Source organism: Prunus persica, chromosome G8, assembly GCF_000346465.2.
Source record: "Prunus persica cultivar Lovell chromosome G8, Prunus_persica_NCBIv2, whole genome shotgun sequence".
Taxonomy (NCBI): Eukaryota; Viridiplantae; Streptophyta; class Magnoliopsida; order Rosales; family Rosaceae; genus Prunus; species Prunus persica.
The window spans coordinates 2,436,645-2,450,109 of record NC_034016.1 but is presented as its reverse complement, the minus strand read 5'-3'; the positions used below and the strand labels follow the sequence as shown (position 1 = coordinate 2,450,109).

Genomic DNA, 13,465 nt, shown 5'->3' with positions numbered 1-13,465 from the left:
CTCAGTATCAGCAGCCTCCTCTTTTTCCTTCTTCATGTCTGAGTCATTTAGCCCATTCTCGACCAGATCCCACAAACCATTCGATTTCAGAATAGTCTTCATTCGAATACTCCAGAATTCGTAGTTTTCTCCATTGAAAACTGGTGTTCGAAGCTCAGCTGCTCCAGATCCTGCCATATGAGACACTTTGATGCAAGAGCTCGCTACTTCGATTTCCAAATCAGCTCAACGATAGCTCAGATCGAGCTCGATTTTCTGTTCACAGATCACGCCCAGCTCAAACAATCGAACCTGGCTCTGAGGCCATGATAGAATTCATAGTTTTTGGATGTGTTTGGGAGAGAAATGAGAGAACGTTGCTCTCTGTGAAAGAACTGAAAAAAAAATGAAGGAATGAAATCTGCTACTTTTCATTACAAGCCAAACAGGAAATATAACCGTTGAGGAGAGAGAAGAGAGATTCTTCTCTAACTGCCTCAATACCAAACTCAATCCTAGCCATTGAACTATCATCCTATAAGATGATTACACTTGTCTCAATCTAACACCTCACTTAAGAAGCCACTTGGACTCTAATCCAATGGTTCTTATTTTACACAGCAGAAAAATCGAAAAAGTTTTAAAACTAAAAACAGAAACATTTGAATGAAATGAGATTAGGCGGCAAAAGGGATTTTAGCTCTGCTCAAAGGGTTACACATCAACAACTTGAGTAAAGCAACAGTAGCCATTGTACACGGAAAAGGAAAAGCACAAGAGTTTATTTGACACTACCCAAAATAAGTATGCATTTCCAACTTCTCAATATTTATCTGGATGCAAACTGTAATATTACACTCAAATGCAATGTACACACAAGCATTACGTTTAGACAATTAAAAATTTCAATTGAAATTGATCCAGAACGAAGTTCTGGCAAAGTTCTACCCATCATGTGAACTTGGTGAAGCAGTATGCAAGAAAATCTACAAGTTGCACAAAATTAAGAATTTCAAAATATCGCTGACATATTCCAACTGTAGAGCACCACTCTACATTCCCGTTTCTATAAATCAAGATTCAAGATAGATAGAAACCCATTCATGAAAAACACAATCTTACAACTGCAAAACCAAGAGATGCATTACATACTCTAATCAACATGCACGGATTCCGTGTTTGTGCTCTTTCTCCTCAATCAAACTCTTCTGCTCTTCCTCTATGGTGTTCTGCAACTCATCCACCTGCAAAAACATCAAATACAACGAAAATTAAATCTAGTTTCAAAAGGGTTCTACTGCTTAACGCAGGCAACATAATCGAAAATTGGCGAATTTAACAGAGCTGCATACCACATGCAAAAGCAGAGCAAACTGCTTCTTTCGGAGCTCCAGCATCCTCGAACTTGCCGTGTTCTCAGCGTCCAAAGCGACGATCTCTTTCTCCAAATCGGATATGATTTTGAGCGTTTCGGACCGAGGCGGTTGTGTAGCGATCATTTTCCTGATCGCCTCACACTCCTCCTTATGCCTTCTTTCGATTTTACTCTCCTCAAGCTGCTTCTTCAGTAATTCAATGTCGGTCTGCGCTTGCACTATCTGCCGATTTATCTCCTCCCTCAACTCGTCGAAATTGTGCTTCTCTCTGAGATTTGCATCCACAACCGCTTTGCTCTTGAGGAGCGGAATCTCGAATGTGCTGAGCTCTTGGAGGAAAGCTTTGGCCAGCTTGTCGCAGTCGCCATAGTTGTCCTCGTTCTTGTCGAGCTCGACGAACAGGGATGTGAACTTCTTCTGGAGCTTCTTCAATGGGGGTTCGCCTCTTGTGGTTGTGGTTTCGAGTGAGAAGTCTGTGCTTGATGATTACGTCATCTTCGAGCGGCCCGAACGCGTAGTTCGCCGCCACGGTCTCTCCCCGCCTAGAAACCTTTCTTCCTTTTACCAGCATCGAAACAAACGTGGATAGTCCAAGTACGACCACAATTTTGGCCAATTTAAATCCACTGGTTGAGAATAAGTTTCAAGAAGCATCGTTATATAATTTTGTCTTTTTACTATTCAAGCTATATTGGAGGTGGAGGGTTTTCGTACACACATACTGTGAATGTGTCATGAGAGTTCAAAATTGAGATAATTGATCAGCAAAGTCAAGATCTTTTTCATTGAGCTAGGTCTTGTTGACCATTTTGTCTTATTTAAGAGCATTAATCTGTGCATCCAAGGTTCTACGTTCAATTCCTCTTCTCTCCATATGCTTATATCAAAAAATAAAAATAAAAATTTAAACACAATTTTTTTGAATATGTATGCAAATAAGGTCAGTTGATGATATTAAGCTCAAGTTCATGACACCATTAATTAGTTTGGAAGCAAAATTAAATTTGAGAAACTATTTTTGAATTTCATTAAGTCACTATTTGGATGAATGTAACATTTGATGAGTCATTTGAAAGGGTTATGACAGATGCTTGAAAAAAAAATAATAATAATAAAATAAAGCTTTTAGCATAAGGAAATATGTAGTAGTGGAATTACAGCACAGGTCATTTTGGAGTTGATTGACTTGTCCACGCCCTAGTTAATGTGAATCTCTCAAATAGAGCTTCGCTAATTAACCTACTAAATTTATACAGCACATGTGGAATTTAAACTAAGAAACAAACCATTTAAGCATAAATAGATGTCCCCCAACCATGTTTAAATGTTTCAGTCGGTAAAATGCGCGATTAGGCTTCCGGATGATGGAACTCTCTGCTCCCAACTAAATTTGAATCTGATTATAAGAAGTAGAAAGACTGTCAAAACTTGTTCTGCTTCCAGAGTGATTGGTGCAACAAAACAAAATTTACAAGACTACACTAGTACAACACATCCTGCATATATGCATTTCAATTGAATTTAAATATAACCTAGTAGGATAAAATGGAAGCGAAACAATGAATTTTTGGAAAATCTACCAAATCTATAACAAATTCATGAATTGTTCTAGTTAACTATGTATAAGATAATGGGAAAGTGAACTAATGACGTGAATGAATTAGAAATATATATAAAGTAACAAAGAGAGTGAATCATATGCTAAAATGTTCGCATACAAAAAAAAACAAAAAATTTGTTTGGGGATGTAGAGAGTACTTTTTCGATTTCAAACAAAATGTTATATGATAATATGGGAAGAGTTAGCAATACCAACCTTTCAACTCTTCCTTTGAGGCAGTGGACAGTTTCATTCTTTTGCAGAGTGATTCTTTGCCAAGGGTAACAATACCGCTTGGTCCTGTCTCAATACAGTACTGCTCACGTGTTCGCTTAGTGATGGCACCTTGTACCTTGTCTGATTTGTCAAAATCACAATCTGTAACGTCCTCATAAAAAGAATTCTTTCTGTTGGAATATTGTTTCATTGTTCGGTTGAGCTCTTCAGCATCTTGTTCGTACAGTATGCGGACTCCACACTTCTTCACCTTCACCAACGTCTTCTCTCCTGGATAAGATGCAGATGCTTTGACTTTGAAATGAAACCGAATCTTACGATCATAGCATTCATTCCACCAATAGGTCTCAGGTCTCCCGGTTGGTTCCTTATCAAAGGAACTTTCCCTAGACAGGAGGATCAACCAAAGGTGATCGGACGCTACATCATTGACTACATCAATAAAAAAACTCCCGTACTCAGTCATCTTGAAAAGGATGCGTCCATGTCCCGTAGCTGAAATTTCTTCAACAGGTACAAATAGAGCACAAAAAGCAAACCCCACCCACTTGCTATTAGAATCCGAAGGTAGCGTCTCAATTACTGAGTCTCCCACACTTTGATTACTGAACCACTCAGGAATTTCACTTCCAGGAATTACAATTCTGAAGTTTTTCCATGAACGAGGAATTTCCTGCACCAAAGGAAGGATATAAATAGTACTACGTACACAACTAAGGAGGGAAGGAGGGACAGAGGGAAGTACCTGAAGGAATTTCTTCAGCATTAAATATATTATGGAACTGGAACCTTGATGATCAACCAAACTGAAGCAGTTGAAAAAATCAATCAAAATGGTACTTCCACCGCACGTCGGTGTTGGATCTGGGAATACTTTTAAGGAAGTACAATTACCCGTCTTTAAAGAAAAAAAATTTCGTCCGGTTGATGGAAGGCTTGGCAATTTTTGAAGCCTTTTGCAATTCATCAATGTGAACGTCTCAAGTTTAGAAAGCCCACTGATGCTTGCAGGAAGGCTAACAAAATGGTTTCCATCAAGATTTAATTCTTTTAAAGAGGACAATAAACCAATATCTTCAGGTATTGCTCCTTCACAAAGATTGCAATCCTTCAGATTTAGACGCTTCAAAAAGCGTAAATCTTTTAAGGAAGCTAACACCAGACTCACAGGGTGGGGATTCTTTCTTGGAAGTAAGCCAAAACTGAAGAAAGAATGCCATGATCTAGGCAGTTCGATATTTTTCATTGGAACCAGGGAAGATGAGGGATCTCTCATAGAAATTCCACTCATATCAAGCTCCTTCAAACTCGCCATGGAATGTATATTTGATGAAGGCATTTGCTCAACAGCAGTGAAGCTTAAAGAAAGCTTTGAAAAATTCTTCATTTCTCCCACAAATTCTGGAATCTTTTTCAATTTTGAGCACCCAGAAAGATCAAATGTTTCAAGAGATTCCAGTTCTACTTCACTTGGAAGATTCTTAATGCTTTTACAGTTTTTAAAATTCAAAACTCTTAGTCTTTTTAGAGAGGCAATGGATGGATGAATCTTAACAAGATTAGTACAACCTTCAAAAATCAGCCTCTCAAGATTCTGAGTACCTGTGAAATCTGGGGTCCTTGTCAAGTTCTCGGAGTAACTAAGATCAATACATTTCAACTTCACCATGTACTGTACAAAACATGAAAATGGTAGATTAAATTAATTAACTTCCAAGAACCGTACAATTTATTGAGATTGAAAAGAAATAGCTTGCAAAGTCTTACCTTTATTCCATTCCAAAGGTGATCAATTTTGCTATGCTGCATACGAAGTTCAGCAAGCTCAACAGGTTGAAAACTTGGTGGCAGATATTTGGAGGGATACCAACTCCACTCCAGAATCCTTAAGGAATTGGGAAGATACTTTGGGCCCAAAGAAAGGCGCAAATTATTAATCTTGAGCAACCTTAGTTTACACATCTTAGTGAATGCTTCAGGATTCCAGTGTGCCGCTTCAAATTCATGCAAGCGTAGGACTATGCCTTCAATGGCTTCCGTTCCCTTGTAAATAGGAATAAAAGAAAAGTTAATGTCATAATCAAGTCTCTCTTATCATGTTTAATGGAATTATAGTACGTTATCCAAGGCCTTGGTATTTTATTTTGTGCAACTTCTTACCGTATTGTTCGTGAGTACATGATCGATGTCATTGTGAAGCCACAAGCGACTGCGACCACCTGGCTTATCAAAAGACTCTTGACGAACAATCTCCCATGCCATTTCTTGTATCAAATCATGCATATACACACAATTGTCTAAAACTGAAATAGACAAGAGAGATTTCTCAATAAGAACATGTATCACAATACGAGTGCCAACAAAACCACAATTGTCTAGTATTTCAATCACTTCTTCCTTGAGATAAGACTTATGGAAACATGCAACATCAAGAAAAATTTGCTTCTGCATTTCCTCTAGTCCATCATAGCTTATTTTCAAAATTTGAAAAATTTCTCTGTCAGGAGCTTGCTTCAGTTTATCTAGTGCACTCATCCATTCATCTCGACTTCTTTTGTACAAAAAAGACCCCAAAGTTTTAAGAGCTAATGGAAGACCTCGTGCATAGTTTATGAAATTTTTAGACAGTTCCAGATAATCTTCTTCAAGGTCATCTTTTCTAAAGGCCTTCATACTAAAGAGATAAACAGCTTCATCTTGGGTTAATGGCATGACCTCGTATATCTTCTCAATCCCATGTTCGACTAACAAGCGTTCATCTCTAGTTGTAATGATGATTCTACTTCCTAAACCAAAGCAGTCTTTTTCTCTGATCAACATTTCCAGTTGGTTTGATTGATCTACATCATCAAGAATGAGAAGAACCTTTTTATTATACAGACACCTCTTTATCATAGTAAATCCAATATGAGCATTATAAACTTGTATATTTTCTTTCCTCAAAATATCGGAAAGAAGCTGTTTCTGTAAAGGAACTAGACCATGTGTTGCACTTGCACTTGCACAAACCTCTCTGACATTCGCAAGAAAGCTGCTACCTTCAAAACTATGAGAAATTCTCTCATAAACTAATCTAGCTAGGGTTGTCTTACCCATTCCGCCCATCCCCCATATCCCCACAAAGCGCACATCATTTGCGCTTGTATCTAAATGCATATCTATTTCCTTTAGTTTAGTATCAAGTCCGACTAATATCTCTGTGGAATCTAACAATGAAAATGTGGGATGCACTTTATCCCACACTGCATCAACAATTTTTGTGATAAGCTCTGTATCATACCTAGAAGTAGGAAAAAAAAATCATTAGATGAGGTTATATGAATATATCGTATATAAAAGTGCATGGCAAAACTGAAATGCAATATTCAAGAATTGGTCTTATTAGCTATGTGTCAGTTGTTGCTTCATGCTTACCTATAATCCTTTGAATTCCACCCAGCGAGATTAGCAACTTTTTTCAAAGCATTTCTCCACTCAAGCACCTCCTCTCTCTCCTCCCCACAATTCCTTTCATGGATAACGAGAGCTGCCCCATAACTCCCCCGTTGATGTCGTACATCAGAGGGATCCACATCATAAAAGATTGGGAAAATTCTCTCCTTCTCTTTCATGGACTGAACAATATGGGTTAGTTCACGCAAACACCAACTTGAAGTAGCATAGTTTGTTGAAAGAACTATGATTGCAAACCTTGATTGTTCAATCGCAGTGAGGAGCTCCGGATTGATATCTGTCCCTCTTTCAAGATCTGGATCATCCCTGAAAGTTCTAATTCCTCGCCAGTCCAACTGTCTATATAGATAGTCAGTAAAACCCCTGCGAGTGTCTTCACCCCTGAAACTCAAAAACACTTGGTATTTCCATGGACAAACTGCAGTAGCAGAAGTGAAGGCCCTTTGGCTGCTCAATGCCATTGGAAAGTGGTTCCAAGGAATCTTTTCTCAGCACCGGATCGCGGAACTAGAATGATTAGAAAGATGGTAATTCAATGGCACCAATTGAAATATGGAAAAGAAAAATCAACACAGAGAGGTTTCAGGGAGGCAAAGACAAAGACTTCAGCAATGTTTCATCATGGTGTGTTGCGAGGAAAAGATGCCTTTGTCATTAACTAATGCAAAAGAAGATGATAATTAAAGAAAAAGACAGAGGAAGTAGTTGGAGTTGGAGAAAATGGTGCCATGACATTCTTTTGTTTATTTGAAAGGCTGATGATTTGATAAGTTTGATTAATTTTTTGTTAGTGTCGTTTAGCATATTGATTTAAATAATTTTAAATTTCCTTAATCACAACTCACCGTCCTTAAATAAATAATATGTTAAACTCAAGCAGTAGGGGAAGTATACATCAGAGAAGACTTTGTTAAGATTAAAGTCTAGCACTAACTTTAATTCCTTTTATCACATCCTGTTTTCATTGGTTTGTTCATTGGTTAGTTAAAGACTTTTTTTTCTCTTTACAATTCCACAACAACCTTCCTTTGGGGTCTTCTGGTAAAAGAGTTAAAAAGAGCCTTCAGAACAAGACGCAAATTATGAGCTTTGCCCAACTGGGTTTGATTAACATTCGTCAATCCCTTTTGGGTTAAGACAAAAGTCAAATAACCTTGTGTTGTAAAGTATAAAGTAGTGGAGCCCACTTACTATTTGTTTGTAGACTTTAGTGCATGAGTTTATTCACGGGTGAATAGTGAATAGTGAAGATGATTGGATAGAAACATCACGGGTGCCATTTATCATGCCTATAAATAGGCAATCCTCCTGCCTGCAAAGAGAAGAAAGAAAAAACGGAAAGAAACAAAGAAGAGGAAAGAGAGAAGAGAGGAAAGAGAGAAGAGGAAACAAAGAAGAGGAAAAAGAGAAAAGAGGAAAGAGAGAAAAAGGAAAGAGACAAGAGGAAGAGAAGGAAGAAAGAGGAAAGAGAGAGCAGAGAGAAATTCTCGTAGAGAGAAAATTCAGTGAGCCACACATGTTGTAAACACTAAAGTTGTAGCCATATTATTTTATATAGTGAAAAGTTACTGTTGCTGCTCTCCGAGGACGTAGGCATAGCCGAACCTCGTTAAATGCTGTGTCTCATCTACTTTACGTGCAGCTCAATATTCGCACATATCCCAGTTATTTTACAACACGTTATCAGCACGAGACGCTCTCTATGTGGGATATGCCTTGATGACCATGAGATAAGCACTCTGTTTTCTCTATCTCAATTATTTAATATTAATCTAATATCTAACAATTATGACCAGCCGAGGCGGGTGTAGGTGTGATTAGATCTGTGCCATGTGTTTGTGGTTGAGATGGACAAGCAAAGGCCAACCTGATATATAGAGCTTTCCACTAATATATTAGTATAATAATATTATATTATATACATAATATATATTGCTAGAGGTTTCTGCAACTTTTAACTTTATTGCCACTTTTAGCTTTCCACCAACATGATAAGAACCCACCGAAACAAATATATTCATATATTCATATACATATATATGTAATATTAATATTGAAATGTGGTAATATAATATGCTATATCTATTCACTTTTCTATTACTAACCACTAACAAAAATGGACCCTTGGTAATACTAAACATATTATCAGTGGGAGACCGTTACTAATACTAATATTTTTCTTATTTTATTCGGTGGTGGTTTTAACCCCATATTTATTTTATTTACTGTATGGTGTAGGTTTATTACCCATACAACAGTATTTATTTAAAAGGGTGGTGCGGGTTTATCGTCCACGCCTTTACTTTTATTTAAATGTATGGAGCAGAATTAGTGCCCATACAAGCACCTTTACTTTATCGCAAATTTACTTTTACTTAAAGTATGATGTGGAATTGACCCTCATACTTTATGAAATTTACTTTATGAAATTAATTTACTGTACATTATTTACTGTATGGTGTAGGTTTATTACCCATACGACAGTATTTATTTAAAAGGGTGGCGCGGGTTTATCGCCCATGCCTTTACTTTTATTTAAAAGTATGGAGCAGAATTAGTGCCCATACAAGCATGTTTACTTTATGAATTTAATTTACCGCACATTTAAATTTATTTAAGGTATGGTGCGGGATTAACGTCCATACAGCAAGCAATTTAATTTATGAATTTATTTTACCGCACATTTACATTTATTTAAAGTATGGTGCGGGTTTATCGTCCATACCAGTAATTTATTTACCAGCAATTTATTTCATGGATTAATTGTGCTGTATGATGAGTTTTTACAGTATGCAGATCAGGACCAGAAGTTCCTTGATCCTCATCATACAATTACATCAGGACTTGAAGATCCTTGATGATGATGTTAATATGAGAGCTGGCAGTCTCTCCGGTACTATATTTGTAAACATGTGATTGGACTTGAGGGTCCTTGATCCCCGACATGTAAATAAGGACCTGGGGTTCCTTAATGATGTAACAGTACCGTATTGGTTCATAATGCCGTACACATGGATGATAACTGTACTGGCAAATGTACTGCACACATGAATAGATACGTATTCATGACTTGATGAATAGTACCGGATATATGAATAGTGACGTATACATAAATATTAATCATTTTGGGTAAACCATCACTATTCAAAAAGGGAACCTGCAGTTCCTTAAACTCATGGATGAGCAATTAAATGAGATGCCAGAAGTTCCTCAAGATATGGACAATTATGTAAGGGCTTGAAGTCCAGAAATATGTACAGAAAATTGTAAAAATGTCCATACCATAAGAATATGTGATTTTGGCTTGAGGTTCAAAATCTAACAGTGTTGAGAACCTGAAGTTCCAACAATTAAATGGACAACCCTTGAGGTATTATTGCAAATTGTGGTATGCCACATATTTCTTTGGCATAAGAAGATGATGAATTTAATAAAGTTCGATTTTGTTATAATCAACACCTCAAGGAAGAAATATATTTTGTGAATTCCGATTGTTAAGAATACACCGCGAAATGGATAATATTAATATAAACCTCAAATAATGAATTGAGGCTCCCCACATATTTTGTTATATCTGGGCCGGAAGCCCATGGATCCAAATATATGAGAGATCCTGAACTTGAAGTTGTGGGTATATAGTAGTTAATGCTCTTCACCACTATATTGCGATATTATCGTGGCTTTTACTCAATTCATATTTCATGTCCATTTGAAAAGGGCAAATAAATTCTGAGTTTGTGTTTAGCCCATGCCAAAAATTTCATACGTTAAAATATGAAATTTGGGAGAGTCGATGTGGTTATTTGAATCTATAAGGCACAAGGTTCCAAACCGTCATTTTGAAAAGACGTAAAAACCACAGGTGTAAGTTTAAGAATATGCGCAATTATTATAATAGGAAAGGAGCATATAACAGATAGATTTTTTCCACCTGCAATGAAGGTGCAGGCCCTGTAAAATCTATAAAATTACATTATGTTCTGGAAGCCTCTGAAGGAAGAGGACAGCGCCTCTTAAGCTTAGCCATGAGCTTCTCGTGGTCTCCCAAAATTCTTTCATTTGAGACCTGCAGCATGTCTAGCCTTCTCAGTGTATCAACAGAGTACGAACTCACCAGTTTCAACAAGGAATTATTCTCTCCTTTAAGTTTCTCAACCTCCTGTTGAGACTCATAAAGCATTCTTTGAAGAGACGAATTTTCAGTTGTTAGCCTCTCAACCTCGTTTGCTCTGGCACGCAAACGATCAGCCATGTTAGAAACAGAAGCAGCACTCTGAATGCTAAAAGCCATTGAGTCATCAATAGCCTCTTCCTCAGACCTCCCTGTTAACAGCATTTCATCCATTGGAGTAATGAAATTCCTAGCTACTATGACAGCAGTAGCATCATTCATCATCACAGAATCATTAACTGTGAGATGACGATTTTGGGATACAAAGGATGGACGCCAAACTTTGGCGTCACTAGTTGTTGTGGGAGCATCATTTAAATTGAAATAATTTGGGCAGGAAGAAGAGGAAGCCATTTTTAAGAAGGTTTCGAAGAAAGCCTTAGGAAAACTAAAGTTTCAGAAAATGAAGGAAGTTAAGTTGAAACGCAATTGCTCCAATCAAGTTTTGCAAAGGCAATATCTATAGACGAAAATATGGCAATATCTTCAAGATTTCAATATCTTCTCGAATCCCCATATTATCTTTTTCTTTCCCAGAGTCCAAAACTTCACGTAGCCTCTAATAATGCCTGTCGGCACTTTCGGCGTTTTCAAGTATTATTTTCGTCAAAGCCGATCTTGCTTTACGGATTTCACGGAGCTACTTTTTCAAAAGTATCCCGAGAATCTCGCAATTTTCCAATGGTTAATTTGAAATTCACCGGTTCTATCTATTCATTGTATTTGTGTATAAATGTGTTACTAACGAAATTTTCTTTGCATAAGACATCCAGTTTACTCCATACCTAGTGATGCGATATCTACTTATTTTTCTTATCAGTGAGCACTCAATATGCCTGAGAAGCAAGACTATCTCTGATCATCCATTCAGGAAGCAAGACTATCCCTGATCACGTTTCCGCTACATCAGGAAACTGTGAAGGCGATCTTATGCTCTAATCTCCGGAAGTCCTTCTAGACTAGGAGATATGAGAGCTTATTGTCTGCTCCCACTAGCTTCCTTCCCTGATTGCTTACCTTCTCTTGCAATCAATATCACATTATTTTTGCATTTTTTCTCTTTTTATAACTCTCTGTTAATAAGAGATTTTATTTCTTTAGAATGAACATCTGAAAAATGAATCCATGAAGTAATCCTAACTATGAGGGTTATTTGTTTTGACAGAGGCAAAAGAGTTGTGATTTTTGCTCTTGCAGGATATAACTAGATCATCAAGCGCTACATTATATTTACTGGGCCGATATGAGCTTGAATGATACTTGAGAAAAGTTTCTCCCACCTAAGGATGTAAGCAATACTTGTGTTATTTTATGCTTATATACCTATTTGATATTTTATCTTGAAAGGTAACCAAATGGAGAGATAAGTCCGTTCCAAAAGAATGGCTTGTATGTATCCATGAATTATTAACGCAAATTTTACAGATTGCAAGTTGGATACATTGATAATACACTGCACAGATTAAAGTCCCATAAGAACAGAATATGGGTATAGCAGTGATCAATATGATGCACGCCTGTTGCGTAGCAAATGATGTGGATTGAAGTCCCGAAAGGACAATCCTTTGACATGTCAATATTGATATTGTGCACGCCTAATGCATAGCAAATTGTATGGGTTAAAGTCCCATAAATTAATTGACATGTATGTATTAATCTGTGGCATGCCTGCAGCATGATAGATATATGGATTCTAAATGTTCCAACTCCCTAAATGGAGATTATCCACGCCATACTATAAAATAACGCTCCATTGGAGGTTATAATCCACATTCTCACATAATAAAAGCCCCCTGCAGTGGCTTGGGTACCCAAAAGCAAAGAAATGCTTATAATTGATGTATGCGCAAGCAAATGAGAATGGTGGGATCATAAATTGATGAATGACAAATTTTGATTTTGGAGTAGCTACTCAAATCATCAATGGGCCGTGTTGATTGGAACCACGTTCAATTATTAAAAGTCGACAATATCATTAGCCAAAATGGAATGAGGCAATTCCATTATAGATGAGAATGAACGTGAAAGAACAAACCCACAGTACGAACCCCAAAAGATGTTAATATTAAAAGTTATACTTGGGTGTTCGGAATAAAAGGAAATATACCTACTTTGTATGACACAATGTTTCTGGCAGAAACAAGGAATGTTGGGTTTTCTCCATATTTATAGATTTAATTGTGCCCCTTTATTGCACATTTACGGAGACCAACATGTTATCTTTAAAGGTTATTAAATGCACAGAGCATATCACCTGAAGTGATTCCCTAAAGATGTATAAATAGCTGGGTTAAAGCTATATAATGTGTCATAAAGTTTAATCCCTTTAAACAAAATCCTTGAAAGGATTGAAATTGCATGAAGCAAGTCCCTGAATGACATGTGCCTGAAGCACAAAATTTGTACTCAATATTAATGTACATAAATTACATCAGTGAGTATATTGATTATAATGTGTTTGCAACATATTAAAGCTTCTCAAGAGTTCAAGAAATATTTGTCTCGACTTAAGGATCGAGCATTATGCCAACGAGATTCTTGCTTATACTAATAAAGTATTGAAGCATTTTTATGAGGATTATCCGTTAGACACTTTAATGATTTTTCGGAAGTATATTCGACCGGACATCATATTTTTCAGATAGGGCT

The 13,465-nt window shown here is 36.9% G+C and overlaps 1 protein-coding gene and 1 pseudogene across 2 annotated transcripts; both read right to left on the bottom strand.

Annotated features, from left to right (window-relative positions):
* Nucleotides 956–1,961, bottom strand: LOC18767241 (annotated as a pseudogene).
* LOC18766187 (TMV resistance protein N) lies at nucleotides 2,462–7,464 on the bottom strand. Of its 2 annotated transcripts, XM_020553864.1 has the most exons (6): nucleotides 6,607–7,463; nucleotides 5,353–6,472; nucleotides 4,960–5,235; nucleotides 3,938–4,864; nucleotides 3,172–3,865; nucleotides 2,462–2,751 (listed from the first exon to the last, which is right to left on the bottom strand). In XM_020553864.1, exons 1-6 carry the CDS (start codon nucleotides 7,104–7,106, stop codon nucleotides 2,705–2,707), a joined length of 3,564 nt encoding a protein of 1,187 aa, XP_020409453.1. In that variant the 5' UTR covers nucleotides 7,107–7,463; the 3' UTR covers nucleotides 2,462–2,704. The 2 variants fall into 2 exon arrangements, with proteins under 2 accessions (XP_020409453.1, XP_020409452.1); XM_020553863.1 differs by having other exon boundaries at nucleotides 3,172–4,864; nucleotides 6,607–7,464.

What these genes read in the sequence shown, in the direction of transcription:
- LOC18766187 (XM_020553863.1), bottom strand. Translation starts at nt 7,106, where the DNA reads ATGGCATTGAGCAGCCAAAGGGCCTTCACTTCTGCTACTGCAGTTTGT. An exon ending in TGGAATTCAAAGGATTATAG is followed by an intron (nt 6,473 to 6,606) that starts GTAAGCATGAAG and finishes TCCTACTTCTAG; the next exon opens with GTATGATACAGAGCTTATCA. An exon ending in ATGTACTCACGAACAATACG is followed by an intron (nt 5,236 to 5,352) that starts GTAAGAAGTTGC and finishes CCTATTTACAAG; the next exon opens with GGAACGGAAGCCATTGAAGG.